Source organism: Telmatherina bonti, assembly GCF_933228915.1.
Source record: "Telmatherina bonti genome assembly, chromosome: 3".
In the NCBI taxonomy this organism is placed as follows: domain Eukaryota; kingdom Metazoa; phylum Chordata; class Actinopteri; order Atheriniformes; family Telmatherinidae; genus Telmatherina; species Telmatherina bonti.
The window spans coordinates 13,832,846-13,850,274 of NC_136621.1; the positions used below are offsets into that span (position 1 = coordinate 13,832,846).

The window sequence follows — 17,429 nt, forward strand, 5'->3', positions numbered from 1 at the left end:
AAGGAAATAAACCTGGAGATGCCTGATGAGAAAGCAGAAGAGCCTGCAGATGAACAGCATCCAGCAGGGAGTCTCACAAACTGCTGCATCATGGGAGTTGTAGGATTCAGTGGAAATTTACCCTCCGTTGATTTTCTGTTGGAGAGCTCATGTTACAACAAAAAGAAAATCTAATTTCCCTTAATGGTCAGATTTTATGTAGCCTTATATTCCCAGTTTCCCCAGAATTGAGTCATTTACAGAAATGTTCCAGTCAGCCACATTTCCACTTATTTTATTTTAATGTGTTGGATGTAAACTAATAGTCATCCCAGCTTGTGTTGGTTTCCACCAGGATGTTGTTTTACTGAATCTGTGACAGGGTTTATTCTCTTTACACTGTTTTGATTTATTTTAGTTTGTCCATTTCTAGCAAATGAAATAAAAATGTCACTTTTACTTTTTCAAACGTGTCCTTCTTTGCATTGCTTTGTTTTTCTCTAAAATAAACATTCCTGTAAGGTGTCTTTGTGAAAGAGAAAAAAGGGGAATGAAAAGAAACAAAATCATACAGCTGGAAGGAGAAAAAGAAAAGCAAAAAAATTAAAAAGAACAAAGAAAAGAAAAAGTCAAATGGCAGAAAAAAGTGTCAAAAAAGAGACAAGAGAACAAAAAGATCGTTAACTTAATTTCCCATTAAAAGTCAGCTTTGTGTGTGTGTGTGGGCCCACCCTTGGCCTGGGCCCCGCTGGGCCCTGTTGGGCCCCAGGACTGGTGAGGCCTACAGGGCCTCTCGCCGTCCTGCAGACGGAACATTTTCCTCCCAGTTTGAGCCACACGGCGCGCGGAGCGGAGCTCGCTCCTGCTCAGCATGCGCACAGAAATTAAAGCTAAAAGCTGAAATGGATCTCCAGCGTGCTGCGCGGCCCGTGTGCGGGAATAACGTGCACAAAGCACGCAAGGCCTGCTCAGACTCTCCGTGCGCCCTGCTCGCCCCGTGAACGAGGCGACAAAATAAAAAAGTCACGTGATTCAAAATGGGCAGTCCTCTGACGGTGCTGAAAAAAGCCATTTTCTGGCGCTGCTGCAAATTCTGACCAAGTCCAAATCATTTTCCAGGATCCAGTGGGTTTTTTCTGGGTGCAGAGGACGACTTTTATGTGTGATCAGGTAGGAAGGAAGCGTCGCGCGTGGCTCTTTATCGGGCTCAGCGCGCGGCTGTTTGCGGAGGCGCACACGAAGTGCACGGTGTCACATTCGAGCCTCTCTTGTTCGCCTCCTGATACAACCCATGTCAGTGAATTTAAGATGGCTGCTTTGTGTACCAGTGTGATTCTGTGCGGCTCGGTGTCAGCCCCCGCGGTGTCGGTGCGTGTTCCCGGGGCGTGTGGGGCCGCGCGGCTCGCTCGGAGCGCGGAGCTCCGGGGAAATGGAGTCGCTCTTTGTTGGTCGAGGAGCGGAGCTGATGCGCAAGATGAGGCCACACAGGGGGCTGCTGCTGTGTAGCTCCACACAGCCTTGCGTGTTGCTGCACGACTCTTGCTCTCAGCTCGTTATTAATAACAACAACGTGACGTTAGAGTTTATTCTCGTTTGGGCATCTGCGCTGTTTGTTGTGGTTTCACAACCTGCTGTCCCAAGGACGAGCTGCAGACATTGTCTGAGGAGCAGAGCAGTGGCAGGAGATCACTCACCATCAACTAACATCAAGCTCCTTTCACACAGGTTGCTGTATGGTCCTGTTTATTAACATCCTGCACGCGATTGGTTTCATCCACAGATCTGTCCAGATGGATAAAATGCAGCCAAACCGGATCAAAATCACAGATCTGAATCCGCACCTCACATGTCCGCTGTGCACCGGGTACCTGGTTGATGCCACAACCATCGTAGAGTGCCTGCACTCTTGTAAGTTTTACTCATTTTTTGGGGGTGTCTAGAACCATCTAGGACATAGACACGCACCTGAAAGTGTCTGCACACTGAACAGGGATTAGATATGAATATACAGTTCTGTAGAAACGTTTAAATCACAGCTCGTCTCTATGTTTTGCCTCCAAGCAGCCAGATTTTGTTGTAATCTTTTACATTGGCCCTGAGAAAGACTTTCTGAAGGTCTTGAAAGTTTTATTTTTGGACACGTAGTACTTTTTTTTTCTCTTTTTTTTTTCCAATTTCTTTCACACATAATTGCCTGGTTTACCTTTTCTAGCATGCATTAAAAATATCAAGACACTTTGACAGAAAATCGTGTTTTTGCTGCAATAAGGTGATTCTTAAAAGCACTGTTATCTCAGCAGCATGGTGTGCGGTGCGTTCTTAAAATGTTTCAGGAAACTGGACAGGCTTAAGAAAAAAAGACAGCATCTGGTCTTAAAAAAAAAACAAAAAAACTTTTGTCCAGCAGAAGGGTAAGATCTGAAAGTGATGTCCCAAAGAAGTAGGAAAAAGTCTAGCAAAGACTAAGACAGGACCTGACAGGCATCTGGACCTTCAGCTGATCCATTCCTAAAGCTGCATTACTGAACTTTGGCAGGTTTTCTCAGCACAGTCACATTCATGCTGAGATCTTTATTTATGTTCAAATAATAATTTAAAACGCGTCCGATCAGACTCGAGTGTGAACAGTCTGAGGTCCAGAAGCATGCATGGAGAAAGACCTGACATCATACACAGCACGCTGTTTCTACAGTTTAAATATGGATGCTTGTTGTGTAGCTGGATCTGACAAAATTCTCTTGTTGCACAAATGTGACATAAGTTGCTTTGACAAAGATCTGATATAATTGTAAGACTTTTTACCAGATATGAAAGGGAATGGGTCGTATTTGACATCATCAGATTTGTACTGTTCAGACGGTGATAAGAATATTAAATACGGGTCATGTATGGACACAAAGTTGGGATTTGAGCAGCTTTTGCCTGCAGTGTGAATGTAGCCTAAAGCAAGTTGTAACAACTAATCAAGCCTCCATCTCTCACGCTATTACTTCTCTGAACACTTCATCTTTTTTTCCTCTTTTCCTCTCCTCTTCTGAAAATATCTTCCTGCATTTCTGGGATGAATCACCCACTTTTACATTCAAAACTGCCGATGTGTTGCTATCCAGTTGGTGGCGTATGTTGTGATGCTTTAATGTGAAATGCTGCTGAAAAGAAGGGAAAACGTTGTGAAGTGTGGTTGCTCTGACGCTGCTGGGTGACAACAGCTCCAGGAACACACATAATAAATGTTGGTGTGCTATCATAATGAATCAGAAACACATATTTTTTTTAGGTCAAGTCGAATAGTGCTACTTATAGGAAGGGAAATGGGGAGAAAAGGCTGAGAGATGCTTAATGACACAAAATGGGCTGGAAATTGGTGGCAAAAGTGTTGACCACAACATCGTTGAAGCGGTATGGGTCATGTTGCAGAAAACAAACCAAAAAGCAGCCAAGATCCAAAGAAAAGCTTCGGAAAGCCCTTCAGGAAGTCTGTAGAGATGTTCCTGAAAACATCTTGCGAAAATGGAAACTGACTCATTAATGATGTCTGCTTTTATCCCAACTCTGTAGTTTGTAAAACATGCATTGTTGCCTTCCTTGAGACGAATAAGTTCTGCCCTCGGTGTGACGTCCAGGTCCACAAGACGTGTCCACAGCTCAGCATCAGGTAATCAAAAGTGTTTGGTTTTTTTTATGTTTTTTTTTTTTTATCTGTTGTTTCCGACTGCAGTGTTTAACCGCATTTAAACCCATTTGTTTGTTTTACAGGGCGGACAAAACTCTACAAGATATAGTTTATAAGCTTGTTCCAGGGCTATTCAAAGGTAAAAGACACCAAATGATCTCCAAAGCAAGTCTTTAGTCCTGCTGTTTGTCTCACGCATTTCTATTCTGAACATTTCAGACGAAATGAAACGGCGGCGGGACTTCTATGCAGAGAATCGTGTGCTGGAACCAGGAGAAGTGGTGGAAACGTTTAACATAGCAGAGGATGAAATCATCAGTCTGTCCATACAGTTCTACGAAAGGAACAAGTAGGAACGCAACACGGCATTTGTCACGTCTGCTGTGTTCTGTGGATCTGAGTTATAATCGTCTATTAAACCGTTTTTCTCTTTATGTTTAAAATCTGCCTGCAGAAATAATGAGAGACAACAAACAGAGATGGAAGGAGACAAGGTAGCGCAGAGACGATTAGAGCCACACAAAGTCAACATTTTAAGATCTGCTTTTCTGCTCCTGATCTTGCATTTATGCGACTCTCTTTTTGCACTTTGTTTTCAGTCCAACGGGAAACGCTTTCTGCAGTGCCCTGCAGCCATGTCCGTCATGCACTTAGCAAAGTTCCTGCGGAGCAAAATGGATATACCAAACAACTACAGGGTAACTATCCGTACACACTCGCACGCCTCTGCTTTTGGATTGTCTTGCAAACGTCGGGGTTCAAATTCAGAAGTGCAGTAAGATGATCAGCGGAGTCTGCAAGAAGCAAAATCATTGGAAATGATTTTCGGTGTCTTCAGGCTTTTGGGTGAATGTGAAAAGTCGGGATTTAATATAACACACAAAAGTTTCAGTTACACTCGTCAGCGATGAATAATCGAAGATGCTGTGTGTTTCAGGAATTTGTGTCCATTCTTGCTCAACCCAAGATTTCTGTTGTTTCAGTTTTTGTCTCATTTTCCTCTTTGTGTTGCCTCATACTGTAAATGTCATCCCGGAGGTGGGAAACGGTTTGTTTGATAGAGCTGAAATACAGAAGTGAGATGAAGAAGCTGTAAAGTTGATTAATTCCCTAAAAAGATAGAAATTTAAGAAGGATTAGGATCCTTTGCCAAGAGAAAATCTAGCAAATGGGGAGACTGAGGTTTTCCCGGCACCAAAATGTAAAATTTTGGATCTAAACTTTCAGGAGACTCCTAAAATTATGTGTGTATATGTATATATTATATATGTAAGTAACTCCAGAGGAGCACCACGCCGCTGTGCGTTGTGGCGTTCTAGACTCTGCATTGTGCATTATAACCATCTAATGCACGGATCAGAGTTGCTTACTCCTCTTTTACCATGATCCCGCACAGTAATCATTTTATAACAAATTTTTATTTAATTTTTTACAAAACTTGCTAAATATGCTAATGTATAGGAACTATTTCATGTTGGCCTCGGTGTACTTTTTCTGCTAAATAATCGCTGTCCAGCGACAGCACGTGTCTCTCATTCATCTTTTAACAGCGAACTGATCTGAATCAGTTGATGAATGCGTTGCTATGGTGACATTGTGAGTGATATTACAGTGAATTAACTCTCCAAACTACGTGTGCATATATACCAAAATAATCCACACCGGTTAGCATTAGAATTATCACTGACATATATATATATATATATATATATATATATATATATATATATATAAAATACTTGTTTTTTTTCCCAAGGTCCTCCTGGGCCTATAGCTGTATCAGTTATGGTAGCAAGACAGTTTCTCCTGCGGTGATGTAGGTTTCAAAAGCCATGACCATCCCACAGTCATATAGTTCTTGGCTTTTGCACACTAAATTTTCCCAGATTCTCCGAATTTGGGGCTCGTATTATACCCAATGCTGACACCCTCACTTGTCACCACTTAATCTGATTGGAAAATACAGCAGAATACTGTTGAAGTCCTGTAAACATTCGTCTTTCTTTCTTTTTTGTTGTTGTACATGTTGCTGAATCTAAGTTTAGATATGTTTTATATTTTCTAAATGCAGCAAAGATGATCACTGGAAATAATTTCTTTATATTCGCTTTGGTAAAACAAAGCTTTTTTTAATTAGACATAATGTTTCATTGTGTTTAGGAATATTTTCTGACTTTTCTGGAAATGGATTTGGCAGATGAAAATCTTTTCCACCACAAACGCCACCGAGGTTTTCTGCCATGTTCACTTAACTGGAACAGAAATAAGACAACCACCAACTTTATTAATTTCTCTTGTCGGATGAGCTCAAACTTGGAGTTTGATCACTGATGTCTGTAAATTATGGTGCAAAGGGGCGTCTCTTTTGATTAAAGCGGGAGAATTAAATTGTATTACTTGAGGATGTGCCGAGTTAACAGCAGTCTCAGGTCAAAATGAAATGTCATAGCAGCTGTACGTCACATCAGTGAACGGCAGCAGCTCTGAAACTTTTAGTCTTTAAACTATTCAGTCACTAAATAATTGTTATGATCCAGGTGGTCTAAGCATCATCCTCTTTCATGCCAAAAAAGTCTTTATTGGGAATTCTTGTTCAAAAGTTAAAGTGTTTGTCTTCTTAACTGGACTCTTACGAGGAAAAAACAGTGACTCATTTGCGTTGGTGTTTTAAATGTGTTTATGCTTTACAGGTGGAGGTGTTATATGGAGATGAACCATTAAAGGATTATTACACACTAATGGATATTGCATATTTCTACGAATGGAGACGGGTGAGTCGCTTTCATTGCTCTTTATTTAAATACAATTGATAAAATGGTTTTTTTTTTTTTTGTATTTTTCAATATTTGGATTGAAATCTATGGTGTGATATTGGTGTCTTTAATTAACACAGTAATTTTTCTGTTTGTTTAAGTACTTTAAAATCATACTGAAAACATCTCTTCTTGCATGCATGTGTGTTGTGCTCAAGTCTGCCCCCTCTGGTCAAATTGGCTGCTTACAAGCCTCTAGATTACCAGTGCAGGCTGATTATTCCGATCAATTACTGACTTGATGACGGATATGTCCTCCTGCTACAAGTATAAAGTTACCGCTGGGCCTTCAGTAGTTCTATTTAATACATTTTAATGCATCATAGATTATTAGCATAACTTTTTTAATCAAAATTATATTTCGAACTAAAAAAAGGACTTTTAAAAAGAGCAAATATTGTCCACAACAAACAACAATATTTGTTATTTTTAAAAGTCCTTTTTTAGTTCTATTTAATCCATTTTAATGCATCATAGATTATTATCTCTAAAGATGGACATAGAAATTACTTCCCCTGACTGTCACCGTGTATTCATGGATGTCAATGATCAAATTCCTTTCAGATGTAAACATTGTTATGCAGTGATGACTGCACTACAAGTAACTCCTTCAGTGTTTCCCTGCTGCAACTCACCTGATTCAAATCAAATCAATGACTTATTAACAGGGTGGTGCAGAAGTTGACAACAGGTTGTTGAAGAACCTTTTCATTTGAATCAGGTGTGTTGTACACAGGAAAACACAAAAAAAAACCCTTCCATGTGGTGGATCTCAAAGACTGGAGTTGTCACACATCAAACAAAGCTGGTGTTGTAGTTTTACAGCACAGAAAGTTCTCGTTTCACACACAGTTATTATTCAGAGACACCATAGTAAAAAAGATGAGATATGAATGGCTCACTCTAAGTCAGGTCCTCGAGATCTACCGTCTGCAACTTTCAGATGCACCCTTTTCCAACACACCTGAATCAAATGAATGGCTTATTACGAGGCCTCTGCAGAGCTGAATTACATGCTGAGAGGGAATTCAGCTATTTGATTCAGGTGAGTTGCAGACACATCTAAAAGTTGCAGGATGGTAAATCTTGAGGACTGGACTTGGGCACCCCTGCTCTAAGAGAGTAAGTTATTTTAGAAACACACTTTTTAATCATGCATGAAATTTTAGTCTTTCCATGCTGTACCTTTTTATTAAAAAGGAAAACTTTTAAATGCACGATGATGAGTGGGACTAATAGAAAAGGGCTAATTGTCTATCTGTAGGAGTTCACTCTGAAGTAAAATAAGTGCACACACATGGATGCAATGTACTCTGTCAGTGTCATAACTGGATGATGAAGTTTAGCAGGAACTTCTCACAACAATCCAAAAGCATATTAGAGAAAAACGTTTTGCGTGCAACTGTAAATTTGAGAAGAGGAAGCAGACTCCAGACTTGTAGGATATTTGGGCATGAAAACAAGGCGGCCTGCTTCTGAATAGGAAAAAAAAAAACATTTTCTTGTTCAAACACTAATATATGCCTTAATAACTCTAAATAACTTAATAATTGTTTAGATTGGAGTGAACAAAACCTTACAATATCAGGAACATAAAACTTCTTTCTTTTCTAAATGAAAGTTAAATAAATAAAAAGAAGTTATCTAGTTATTCTTGAAGTTATCTAGTGGTTTATATATCACACAACCCCAGAACTGGCCGGCCTAACACTGCCCCCCCACCTTCTTATAAAGTTTCACTTTAAAACAGTATTGAAACAGCTGTGTACTGTAGTTTTTTAGCAAATGGGACTGAAAATGTATGTCCAAAAAAACCAAAAAACTTAAGTGATAAGTGAATGCCGACAAAGCTACTAAATCGCTGTTGCCTTCACTGAAGTTCCACATCATTACTGCATAATATATTCTCCTCTGTTACCTTTAAGGTTTGACATAAAATTAAAGTAAATGTAGAATAAAAGTTCAGATTTAATGTTTTTCCAAGATGAAGTTCATCATTTCACATCATCATATCTTTGTTTTGAAGGAGCTGGAAGTTCAGTCTGTTTTAAAACAGTTCAATCTTTCATGTCAAATCAAACAGTGATGGTTTGATTGCTAGTTTAAAGTTTTTTTCCTTCTCTCTTTGTGATAAAGACCCTTTTCTCTGTGTGTCTGGCCGGGTAAGTGAACACAGTGCAGCATTGAGCAGCGGTTGGGAGTAAATGGGGCGTTTGTTGGACACTTGGTGCTTTGGTATTTCTTTTAGCAGAATGTGTAACTACCTGGAAACAAACTAGTGTGTGCACATCAGTGTGACACAGACATTGAACAAATCAACCATTGCCACAAGAAAAATAACTGGTTTGTGTGGTTTTATGTTCATGAAGAGAAATGAGCTTTTATGGAGTTAATTTTGACCCGTCATCGGTAGTAATGGTTTGTATGTCTGTGTAGACTGGACCCATCCCCCTGCAGTACCTGGTCAAACCCACCCGGAAACGCAGGAGGCCGTCCCAGTCTGCAGCCCAGGGACACTCGGATGGTGTCAACACCAGCCCGACATCAGAGAGTGACTCTCAAAGCGACAAAGTCCACAGTCCCGCCGCAGCCCAACCACCCCGAACCTCCTCGCAATCCAGCCCCAACTCCCACAACTTGTCCTCCGCCACCCAAAGCTCCAATGGTACCACTGTGCCAAATAACACTCAGCGACACACTCTTGCCTCCAAACAAGGCACCAGCACACGTAAGGTGACTGTGAACGGTACAAGCTCTGGGACTGGCAAAGAGGAGGCGAGAGGAGGAGACAAAGGCGGTTTGCCTCCGACAACCTAACGCGTGCACGGGGCAACGGGGAGGACAGTGTTTTTAAATTGCTCCCTTTCTTTTGTTCTGCAAAGCAAAAACAGGCATGAGCCTTCATCCTTCTGGACAAACAGGAGGCAAATTAAAGTGTTTTTTTTTCTCCCCCACTGGAAAGACTGAAAAGTGCAGCCAAATAGACACTTGTATGTATGTGTGTGTGTGTGCGTGTTTGTGTGGTAGACTAGAACAGTGCACACATCCAATCTGTACAGTATGTATCAAATGTGAGCATGTGTGCATACATATGTATAAACTTATCTTTTATACAAGATATTGTAATCGTTTTGTATCGTATATGCAGTGGGTCCGTTTCATCTCCACACACTGATTTAGCTTCCAACCTGAGACGATAGGCCCAAAGGTGCTGCAGTACGACTCGCTGCACAAATCGGACGTCAAGTAAAACACCAGAAAAAAAATCTGCCTTTAAGCAGTTGTATTCATAAATGCTGTATGTGTCTAAAACAAGCAACAGCACATTAGATAACATGTACATTTTAAAAAAAACCAATGATGCACTTTGTCAAGGTCCTGTCACGCAAAACCAAGTATTTTCCAGCAGAAGCATTTATACTGACATGAAGTCCAAGCACTACCATGTTCGCAAGCAGATGCTTATCAGCAAACTGTCTTCTTTTTCTCAAAGAACTCAAAAGGGATTGGAGTATTTCACCATGTACGTTGTTCCATAATTTAACATTCCTTTTGTTGCTTTTTGAGAAACAATACTTTTCTTTAAATCAGCCATATGTGCATGTTTTAGGTCAATAAAATGTTTACTTGCTTGGCTTTTTTTTTTTCTGAGCTCAGTGTTGTGTTTGTGATTCTCTGGAAAATGTTGCTTTATACAGACAAAAAAAAAATCAAAAATCCCCATTGGAGGTTATAAGTCTTCCATCTTCACTTTAATGCATAAAAGAGACGTTTGCATTATGAAAAGCTCTCAAACTGCATCGAGTTAGCATTTATGATGAATGTGAGACGGTGCTAGAAATGCTTGAAGTGTTAAAGAGCCTTTTAATTTCACCTTTAATTTATGCACCTGGAGGAGAACGGGGAGGTTACAGGAGGAAATGTTTAGCATCTGAGATGAAAGCGACACACATTTTCAGGCTGTAAACTGAATTAAAAATTACAACCAACAAGTCTGTGCTCGTGTTAAAGATAATTTCACTTCCATCCAAATCAAAGATATAAAGGAGTCTATTATTAACCTCTTCTTTACAAGGGCCTTTTTCCTGCCTCCTGTCTGAAATGACATCTCCAATATAAATGTGTTCTTCACGAGGCTTGTACATTGAATCTTGGTTTAAAAAAAAAAAAAAAAAAAGATAAGAGATGAAGTTTCAGAAAGAAGCAGGTGTTGCTGTGTTAGAGGACACAGTAAACATCCAAATAAAAGCCCACATCAGCCAGAGCATCTCAGCCCAACTCCTCTAGGAACTGGTGAAGTGATGTCCAGTGAGGAATTGTGAAACATTAGATGCTAAAACAGAGAAGCTGAGCGGTTTTACAGGTGTGTAGGCAGGTAATATTTTTTTTGTCCTCTGTATCTTCAGACTGCATCATCTGTGGCGCAGCCCGAAGTTACATGACCTTTTTTGTTTCCCTCGACCTCCTATTATCCTAATGTATCTCTGTTCTTACCTGTTATAAGGCGGCTCCGGTAAAACTGGCTGCGTGGCCTGAGCTCAAGCTTGGTTCTGTATTATTCTTTCGTCATTAATGTTACATGTCTGTATGTCAAACCTTGGCATGCTGGCTTGGACTTTGAATTTCCCCTCGGGGATGAATAAAGTATCTTTGATTTGATCTCAGGGAGCCATTGGTCAATTTTGATGAGCACATCTATCAATGGTTTGAGTCAAGAGAATCTAGGGAAATTCACCTTCGAAACACCACGAGGATCTAAAGAAGTGAAGTCCAAGATTATATTTAATCAGAAGAGTGAATACTTCAGTTTAAAATTCATTTGGACAAACTGGAATAAAACATTTCATTACAAAAAGGCAAATTCATGACATCTTCTGTTATGTGATTGTTTTCTCAAATCAAATCAAATCTTTATTTCTTGAGCACTTTTCATGCCACGGGCAACACAAAGTGCTTTACAAGATAAAATCAAGTCATAAGGATTAAAACAAACAGTGGATAAAAAGGCATTTAAAAATAATAAAGACACAAGCTCTTTCCACACACACAAGGACTACTCTCTCTTTACTGTCTCTTTAACCGAATGCAGGTTAATAAAACAACTAAAAGATTAATTAATTAAGTGATGATTCTGTTTATTTTTTTTCCAACTCTGGCCACTAATTCAGAGTTTTTCTCCCACAGTGAAACATCCTTGTCAACACTCTGCTTTCACATGACACCTTGTGTGGTTTCCTTCAGTAGAGAAGCTCTTAAGTCGATGGTGCGTGTCTCATGTTTCAGTCAATGAAAATGAAGACAAGCTAAACAGCCAATAAATAAAAGTTATGTTTAATTCAAGCTTAACAATCAGACGCCTTTCAAAAGTAGAATCAGGTGGAAATACTGACAGGAAACTAAATTCAGTCCGACAAACGCCACTTCCAAGCAGTTCTTCAGGAATCTGTGTGTTCATGCAGAGGAGCAGACACAATGAAGTCCTGCTTATGTGTGCCATCACAGTATGGTGGGTTGTTGGTGTATTTGCATCCACACAGCCAGACTGCAGAGTCTTTCTCTGGGACAAAGCGAAGCGGCGACAGGCCTTTTGCTCTGGTTTTGTGGGCTCCATCACAGAAAGGCTGAGAGACAAGAGGACAAGATCAGAGGACAAAATGGATTTATGCAACTCTAAATTCAAGTGATGCTCTTACCTGTTTCCTGCTGTGTCCACAGGTGCACCATGAGTAACGCTTTCCTCCAACAAGCTCCACTTTGAAAGGCTTCTTACAGGGGATGACAGGTTCTGGAGGAAGTGTGGACAACCTGACCTGAAAAACAGGACATGCATGATGTAGTTAAAGTTCATTGGGTTTCCTTGTACTGCTCATGACTCCAAAGGGTTCTTTTCATGTCAAACTCTTGTCTCATCTTATCCTCCATTACTTCTTCTGTAATCTAACTCAGTAAAATATCTTTAATGATGTTAGCTTTTAAAATGCACCTACAACCAAAGTGTAGGAAGAGCTACACTGAGGACACACAGGTGGATTATCCAACACTGCAAAAACTCAGCTTTAAAAAAACAAGAAAAAAAAAAAGAATACAAAAATTAGGTAAATGTTGCTTAAAATAAGATACATTATCTGCCAACAGAACCAGCAAATTTGACTTGTCAAGACTTCCCAAAACAAGTAAAAAATACTTTTAAAACAAGAGGTATTCTCTGGGATTAAAACTAAGAATTATCTTACCTTCAAAAAATAAGTAGATGTGTACTCAATTTAAGATTTTTAATCTTAGATTTCAGTTTTTGCAGTAAAGGAATGTAAAATGCTTCAATATCCTATCTTGTAAGCAGAATTAAAAGCAGAATATATCAACTATTTGGTCACTTTCATAAAAATATGAAACAAGATATTAGGGGTGTGACGATATCCTTTTGTCTCGATTCGATTCCGATATTTTTGGTGCCGATTCGATTTAAATTGCAATTCTCACAAATCTCCAATATTGCTGATTTTTGTAGATTAAAAACAAAAAAATGTATAAAAATTTCTTTTTGAGCGTCATTTTTCTTCATTTCAATGAGGAAGAAACAACACAGTAGCCAGACCATCATTCTGCTGCTATAATGCCCAAGAACACAAGTAAAAAGTTCAATAAAAACAGTAAATATAACAAAAATTTTATGGTGCATTAATTTTATTTATTTAAAAAAAAAAAAAAAAGAGATTTTTTTAACAAAAAAAATCCATTTTAAAATTGTGAAGAAAAAAATCCCGATTTCCGATTTTTCGATTTGATTTTCCCACTCCTACAATATATGTTAAATGACCATAATCTCAACTCCTCCGATCAAATCTCAGGTGAGAGGGACAACACACTAAGGATGAAGAACACCTGTAGCTCTTACTCCTAAAGGGGATCCTTAATAAACTAAACTCCCACCACATAAAGGGGTTTGCAGCTTTCTGACTGCTAAATGAAGGGATCTTCAAGTAAAATAGTTTTGTAACCACTGGAATAAACCGTTTAATCTCTTATTCAGGAGTGTCCAACTCCTGTCCTTGAGGGCCACAATCCTACAGGTTTGACGCATCCCTGCTCCAACTCACTTGACTCAAATTGTTGTGCAGAACCTTATAGGCTGTTGGGTTTATTTAAATCTAGTCAGGTGTGTTGGAGCAGCGATACATAAAAAACCCCAACAGGACTGCAGCCCTTGAGGACAGACTCTAGACGCTCATTGATACATTTTTCCAGCATAGGTAACAAAAATATTTGGATGTTAAGACTGATGAGATGAGGCCATCGGTGGCCCAAAGTCGGCAAGACAAACATATTTTCATCTGTGAGTGGATCGGATGGCCTCCGGTGCAGCGGCGACAAGAGGGAACTATTTCAACAGTGTGTACAATACATGTCTACTGTCTTCTTCTATGTTCCTTTTAAGGCATTAATAACAGTGTTTAGTTTCTATCCAACTGAGGCGGCCAATTCTGGTCCTGGAGGGCAGCAGTCCTAAAGGTGCTGGGAGTTTCCCTGCTCCAACACACCTGACACACATCAGACTTAATTAGAAAGCTTTTGCAGAGCTTGTCGTTAAATTCTGGACTTGTCTGCTAACCAGCTGATGTGAGTCAGATGTGTTGCAGCAGGGAAACATCCAACACCTGCAGGATGCAGGCCCCTGAGGACCGGATCAGGAGACCCCTGGACCTGAGGAAGTTGATAAGAAAAACTTTTTGTTCTGAAGTATGATAGTAAAACTAAATTTAACAAATTCTCAGCACTTGGAACTAAAAAAAAGGACATGCTAAGACACTTGATAAATGCAGCCCCTGTTCCTCCACGTGATGCAAGAATAAAATTATTTTATTTAACCAGGTCAGCACCAGGATGGGCATCTTAACCACTGTGTGTGTTCCCACACCATTCTTTGACATTTTGGCATTATGTTTACACCAATATGTACAGTAGTAGCTGTTGTAATGGATTAAACAACACAGGCCAACATTTGCATTGTAGCCAATAGGCTGCAGAGCGGATCTGGGTCTAACTTTAGTCCTGGCCATTCCAGGGGTGGCACACTCTGTGGTTATGTTTATTTTATTTAGCTGTTGTTGTTAAAGAAACAGATTATTTTAGAGTTTTGCCATGCAACCTGGGATTGGGGGTGCAGATGGAGGGGTGGGGGTGGTGTTCACTGTGTCTGCACGTGTTCGTTGTTTTATCATATGTAAAGCACTTTGCGATGCTTCATGTATGAAAGGTGGTAAATAAATACATCTTGTTTTGATTTGGTCTGACCTGCTTTCCATGTGCATTAGCAGTTCACTGGTTTTCTTTTCTTTTGCGAAACGTTTGGTATGTTTAGACCACAACAAACTAGGAACCTCTGACAGCAGCTGCAGTTGTTGAGATGCCTGGACTTGACCCCTGGTAGCCTTCATAATCTCCCTCTTGTCTATATTCCTCAAATCCTAAAAATTGAGATTTTTATTTCTGTTCTCAACACACAACCTTAAAGGAAAGGATATTCACTTGGTATCTAATAAAGAACCTACCAGTGGGAAGAGTGATGCAGTTTTTACAGCTGTAAACAGCCAGAACACAGTTGTGCAGTCATGAAGGAATAAAACACTGTGTCAGATTGCAGGTATCTTACAAGAACAAATGCAAACCCTGCTGACAAAAGTATCAGAGGAATAACACTGATAATAAAGTAATTGAACTGAGAAAAAAATAAAATAAAATAAAAAAATCAGGCTATAATTGAAAAACATGCGTGGAGTGGTGGACGAGATGTTACACTGCCATCTATAGTTCTCTGACTTCATAACAACAGTAAAAAGCAAACACATTAACCTGTGAAAAGCTACAACAAACAGAAGTCAGAACATGATGCACAACCTCCTCTGTTGGGTGTTTTAACTGGTTAGTTTCAGTGTTGTACCAGTAACACCAGTTTCATATGAAGCTCAGTTTCAGGACCAAGAAGGTCGAAGCTCACAGTTTTACCTTGGAAGCTGCCTTGGCTGCTGTCCACGGTTTTCTCAAGGTTAAACTAATCCATTTCTGCTCTAACTGGGTCAAAAGGAGGTTCATGTTGTCAGCGACAGCTGACGCTGCGGCCAAAACTCAGTGGACGTGAAGAGCTCGCGCGCTGCTCCAGCTGCAATGACCTGGCAGATGTTGGAGAGTCTGGTAATATAAAGTAAACTGCAGAAGGCTGAGTCATTTAGGTAGTTAAAGAGAGAGAAAGATAGAGATATATGCAGGAGAAATGCTAAATATCTCAGGCCCAGACAGCTGTCAGGTTGGCATAGCCGCGTCCTGAACCGTCACGTGGGTGTCGTGGGGCCAATCAGAACACAGATGTCGTTTAAAGGAAAATGCAGCTGAGTAAATTTCAGAGGGAAATAAAAGTAGCCAATAACTGATATTTAATTTATTTATTTAAAAATGAGAAATATGTACACGGACCCAGAAAAAAAAAATTGGCAAAAAAAAAAAAAAAGAAGCATTTTTCAAACACAAAAAGCAAAACACTAAAAAATAAATTTAAAAATACATTTTTGTACAAGATTGAGGATTGTTCAAATACGAAACCAAATGTAAGGTTCGTGCTGACAACTGGAAATGTTTCACATTAGGAGCTTTTCTGCAAACGTGACTTAAAATAACTTTTATTTTAAAAAAAACAAAAAAAAAAACTAAGGAGTAAAAGGAGTAAATAAAATGCAGACATAAAAAAAAAAAAAAAATAAATAAAAAATCAACCATTGTGATTTAGAGTAAAGATTTTCTGAATGCACTTCACTTAAAGGTTGATAATCCAGTTAAAATATTCAGAGCAGTCCTGAAACAGGCCAGGCAAAATTATTAACAGGATGCAAAGATGTGTCAGTCCCAGCAAACTGAAACAATGTGTGAAATAAAAATGAAAAAATGTCACAGGAAAAAAAAACTGCAAAAAACACTTCCAGTGGTTTTAATGCAGTCCCTCAGGACCCTCTGCTCTACATGTTTTAGATATGTAACAACACACCTGATTTAGATTCATGAACTTGTTCATTAAGTTTTTGCAAGCCTGTTATCAGATGTATAAAAGAAAGTTACCTTTAAAACCTGCAGGGTCCTGTAGACCAGGATTTAAAAACACTGCCTAGCCTACTACTTTTACATACTGATTTGGTTAAAATGTGGCATGGAAGGCAGGTCTGGTTCTCCAGGGCCCTCAGCCCTGGAAGTGTTAGAAGTTTCCCTGCTGCAACACGCCTCACTTTAATCACTGGCTAATTAGCAGACTAGTGCAGAGTTTAATGTTAAGCTCTGCAGAAGTCGGCTAAATGTCACCTGAATACATTAGACTTTGACTATAACTGTGTGACACTTTAATATTTTATCACTAACATGTAAGTAAACAGCTGCAGCTTAAATATGTTGATATGAAAAGATTTTGGTCTCACATAGACGCTGACCTGACTGAACAAACAAAATGTCGTCCTCCCATCAGAAGTAATGAGGTAATGATAAATACGGTTATACCAGATCAGAAACTGAATCTGTTTATAAATAATATTCTGAAAATATTCAGAAAATATTTATAAAGAGAGAAAGTCATTATTCATTTAAAAAATGTGGGTATTTCCAGGAAACCGTATTTTAGGACTACATTAAAGAACGATGTATTTCAGTGAAAGGAGTCCGTTTGTGGAATAATTTGGACCAAGAAGTGAAAGAATTAACTTCAAGAATTTTGTTTAAAAGGAGGATTAAAGTAATTTTATCAAACAGATATTATGAATATTGTGAAAATTACTAAATGTCCAATGTTTTAAGGAATGCTTAAAATGAGTGGTAAACTAAACAAGAAAATGATGTGTTTAGTCTGTGGGACGTCATGTACCTGACTAAGTTCTGGAGATTTATTTTCATTTTGTATAAATGTTTGGTTTGTTTGATTATATACTGTAATG

At 39.2% G+C, this 17,429-nt stretch overlaps 2 protein-coding genes across 2 annotated transcripts; one reads left to right on the forward strand and one right to left on the reverse strand.

Annotated features, from left to right (window-relative positions):
* The first annotated feature begins 1,031 nt into the window (after positions 1–1,031).
* On the forward strand, positions 1,032–10,441 carry LOC306774774 (polycomb complex protein BMI-1-like). Its single transcript, XM_079264941.1, has 9 exons — positions 1,032–1,149; positions 1,760–1,887; positions 3,538–3,634; positions 3,736–3,791; positions 3,872–4,001; positions 4,107–4,146; positions 4,252–4,350; positions 6,343–6,423; positions 8,902–10,441. The coding sequence occupies exons 2-9, from the start codon at positions 1,770–1,772 to the stop codon at positions 9,280–9,282; spliced, it is 1,002 nt and encodes a 333-aa protein (XP_079121067.1). The 5' UTR covers positions 1,032–1,149; positions 1,760–1,769; the 3' UTR covers positions 9,283–10,441.
* A 1,022-nt stretch (positions 10,442–11,463) lies between these two features.
* On the reverse strand, positions 11,464–15,777 carry LOC306775009 (uncharacterized protein). Its single transcript, XM_079265214.1, has 3 exons — positions 15,469–15,777; positions 12,159–12,275; positions 11,464–12,086 (listed from the first exon to the last, which is right to left on the reverse strand). Exons 1-3 carry the CDS (start codon positions 15,553–15,555, stop codon positions 11,901–11,903), a joined length of 390 nt encoding a protein of 129 aa, XP_079121340.1. The 5' UTR covers positions 15,556–15,777; the 3' UTR covers positions 11,464–11,900.
* Between the last annotated feature and the right edge of the window lie 1,652 nt (positions 15,778–17,429).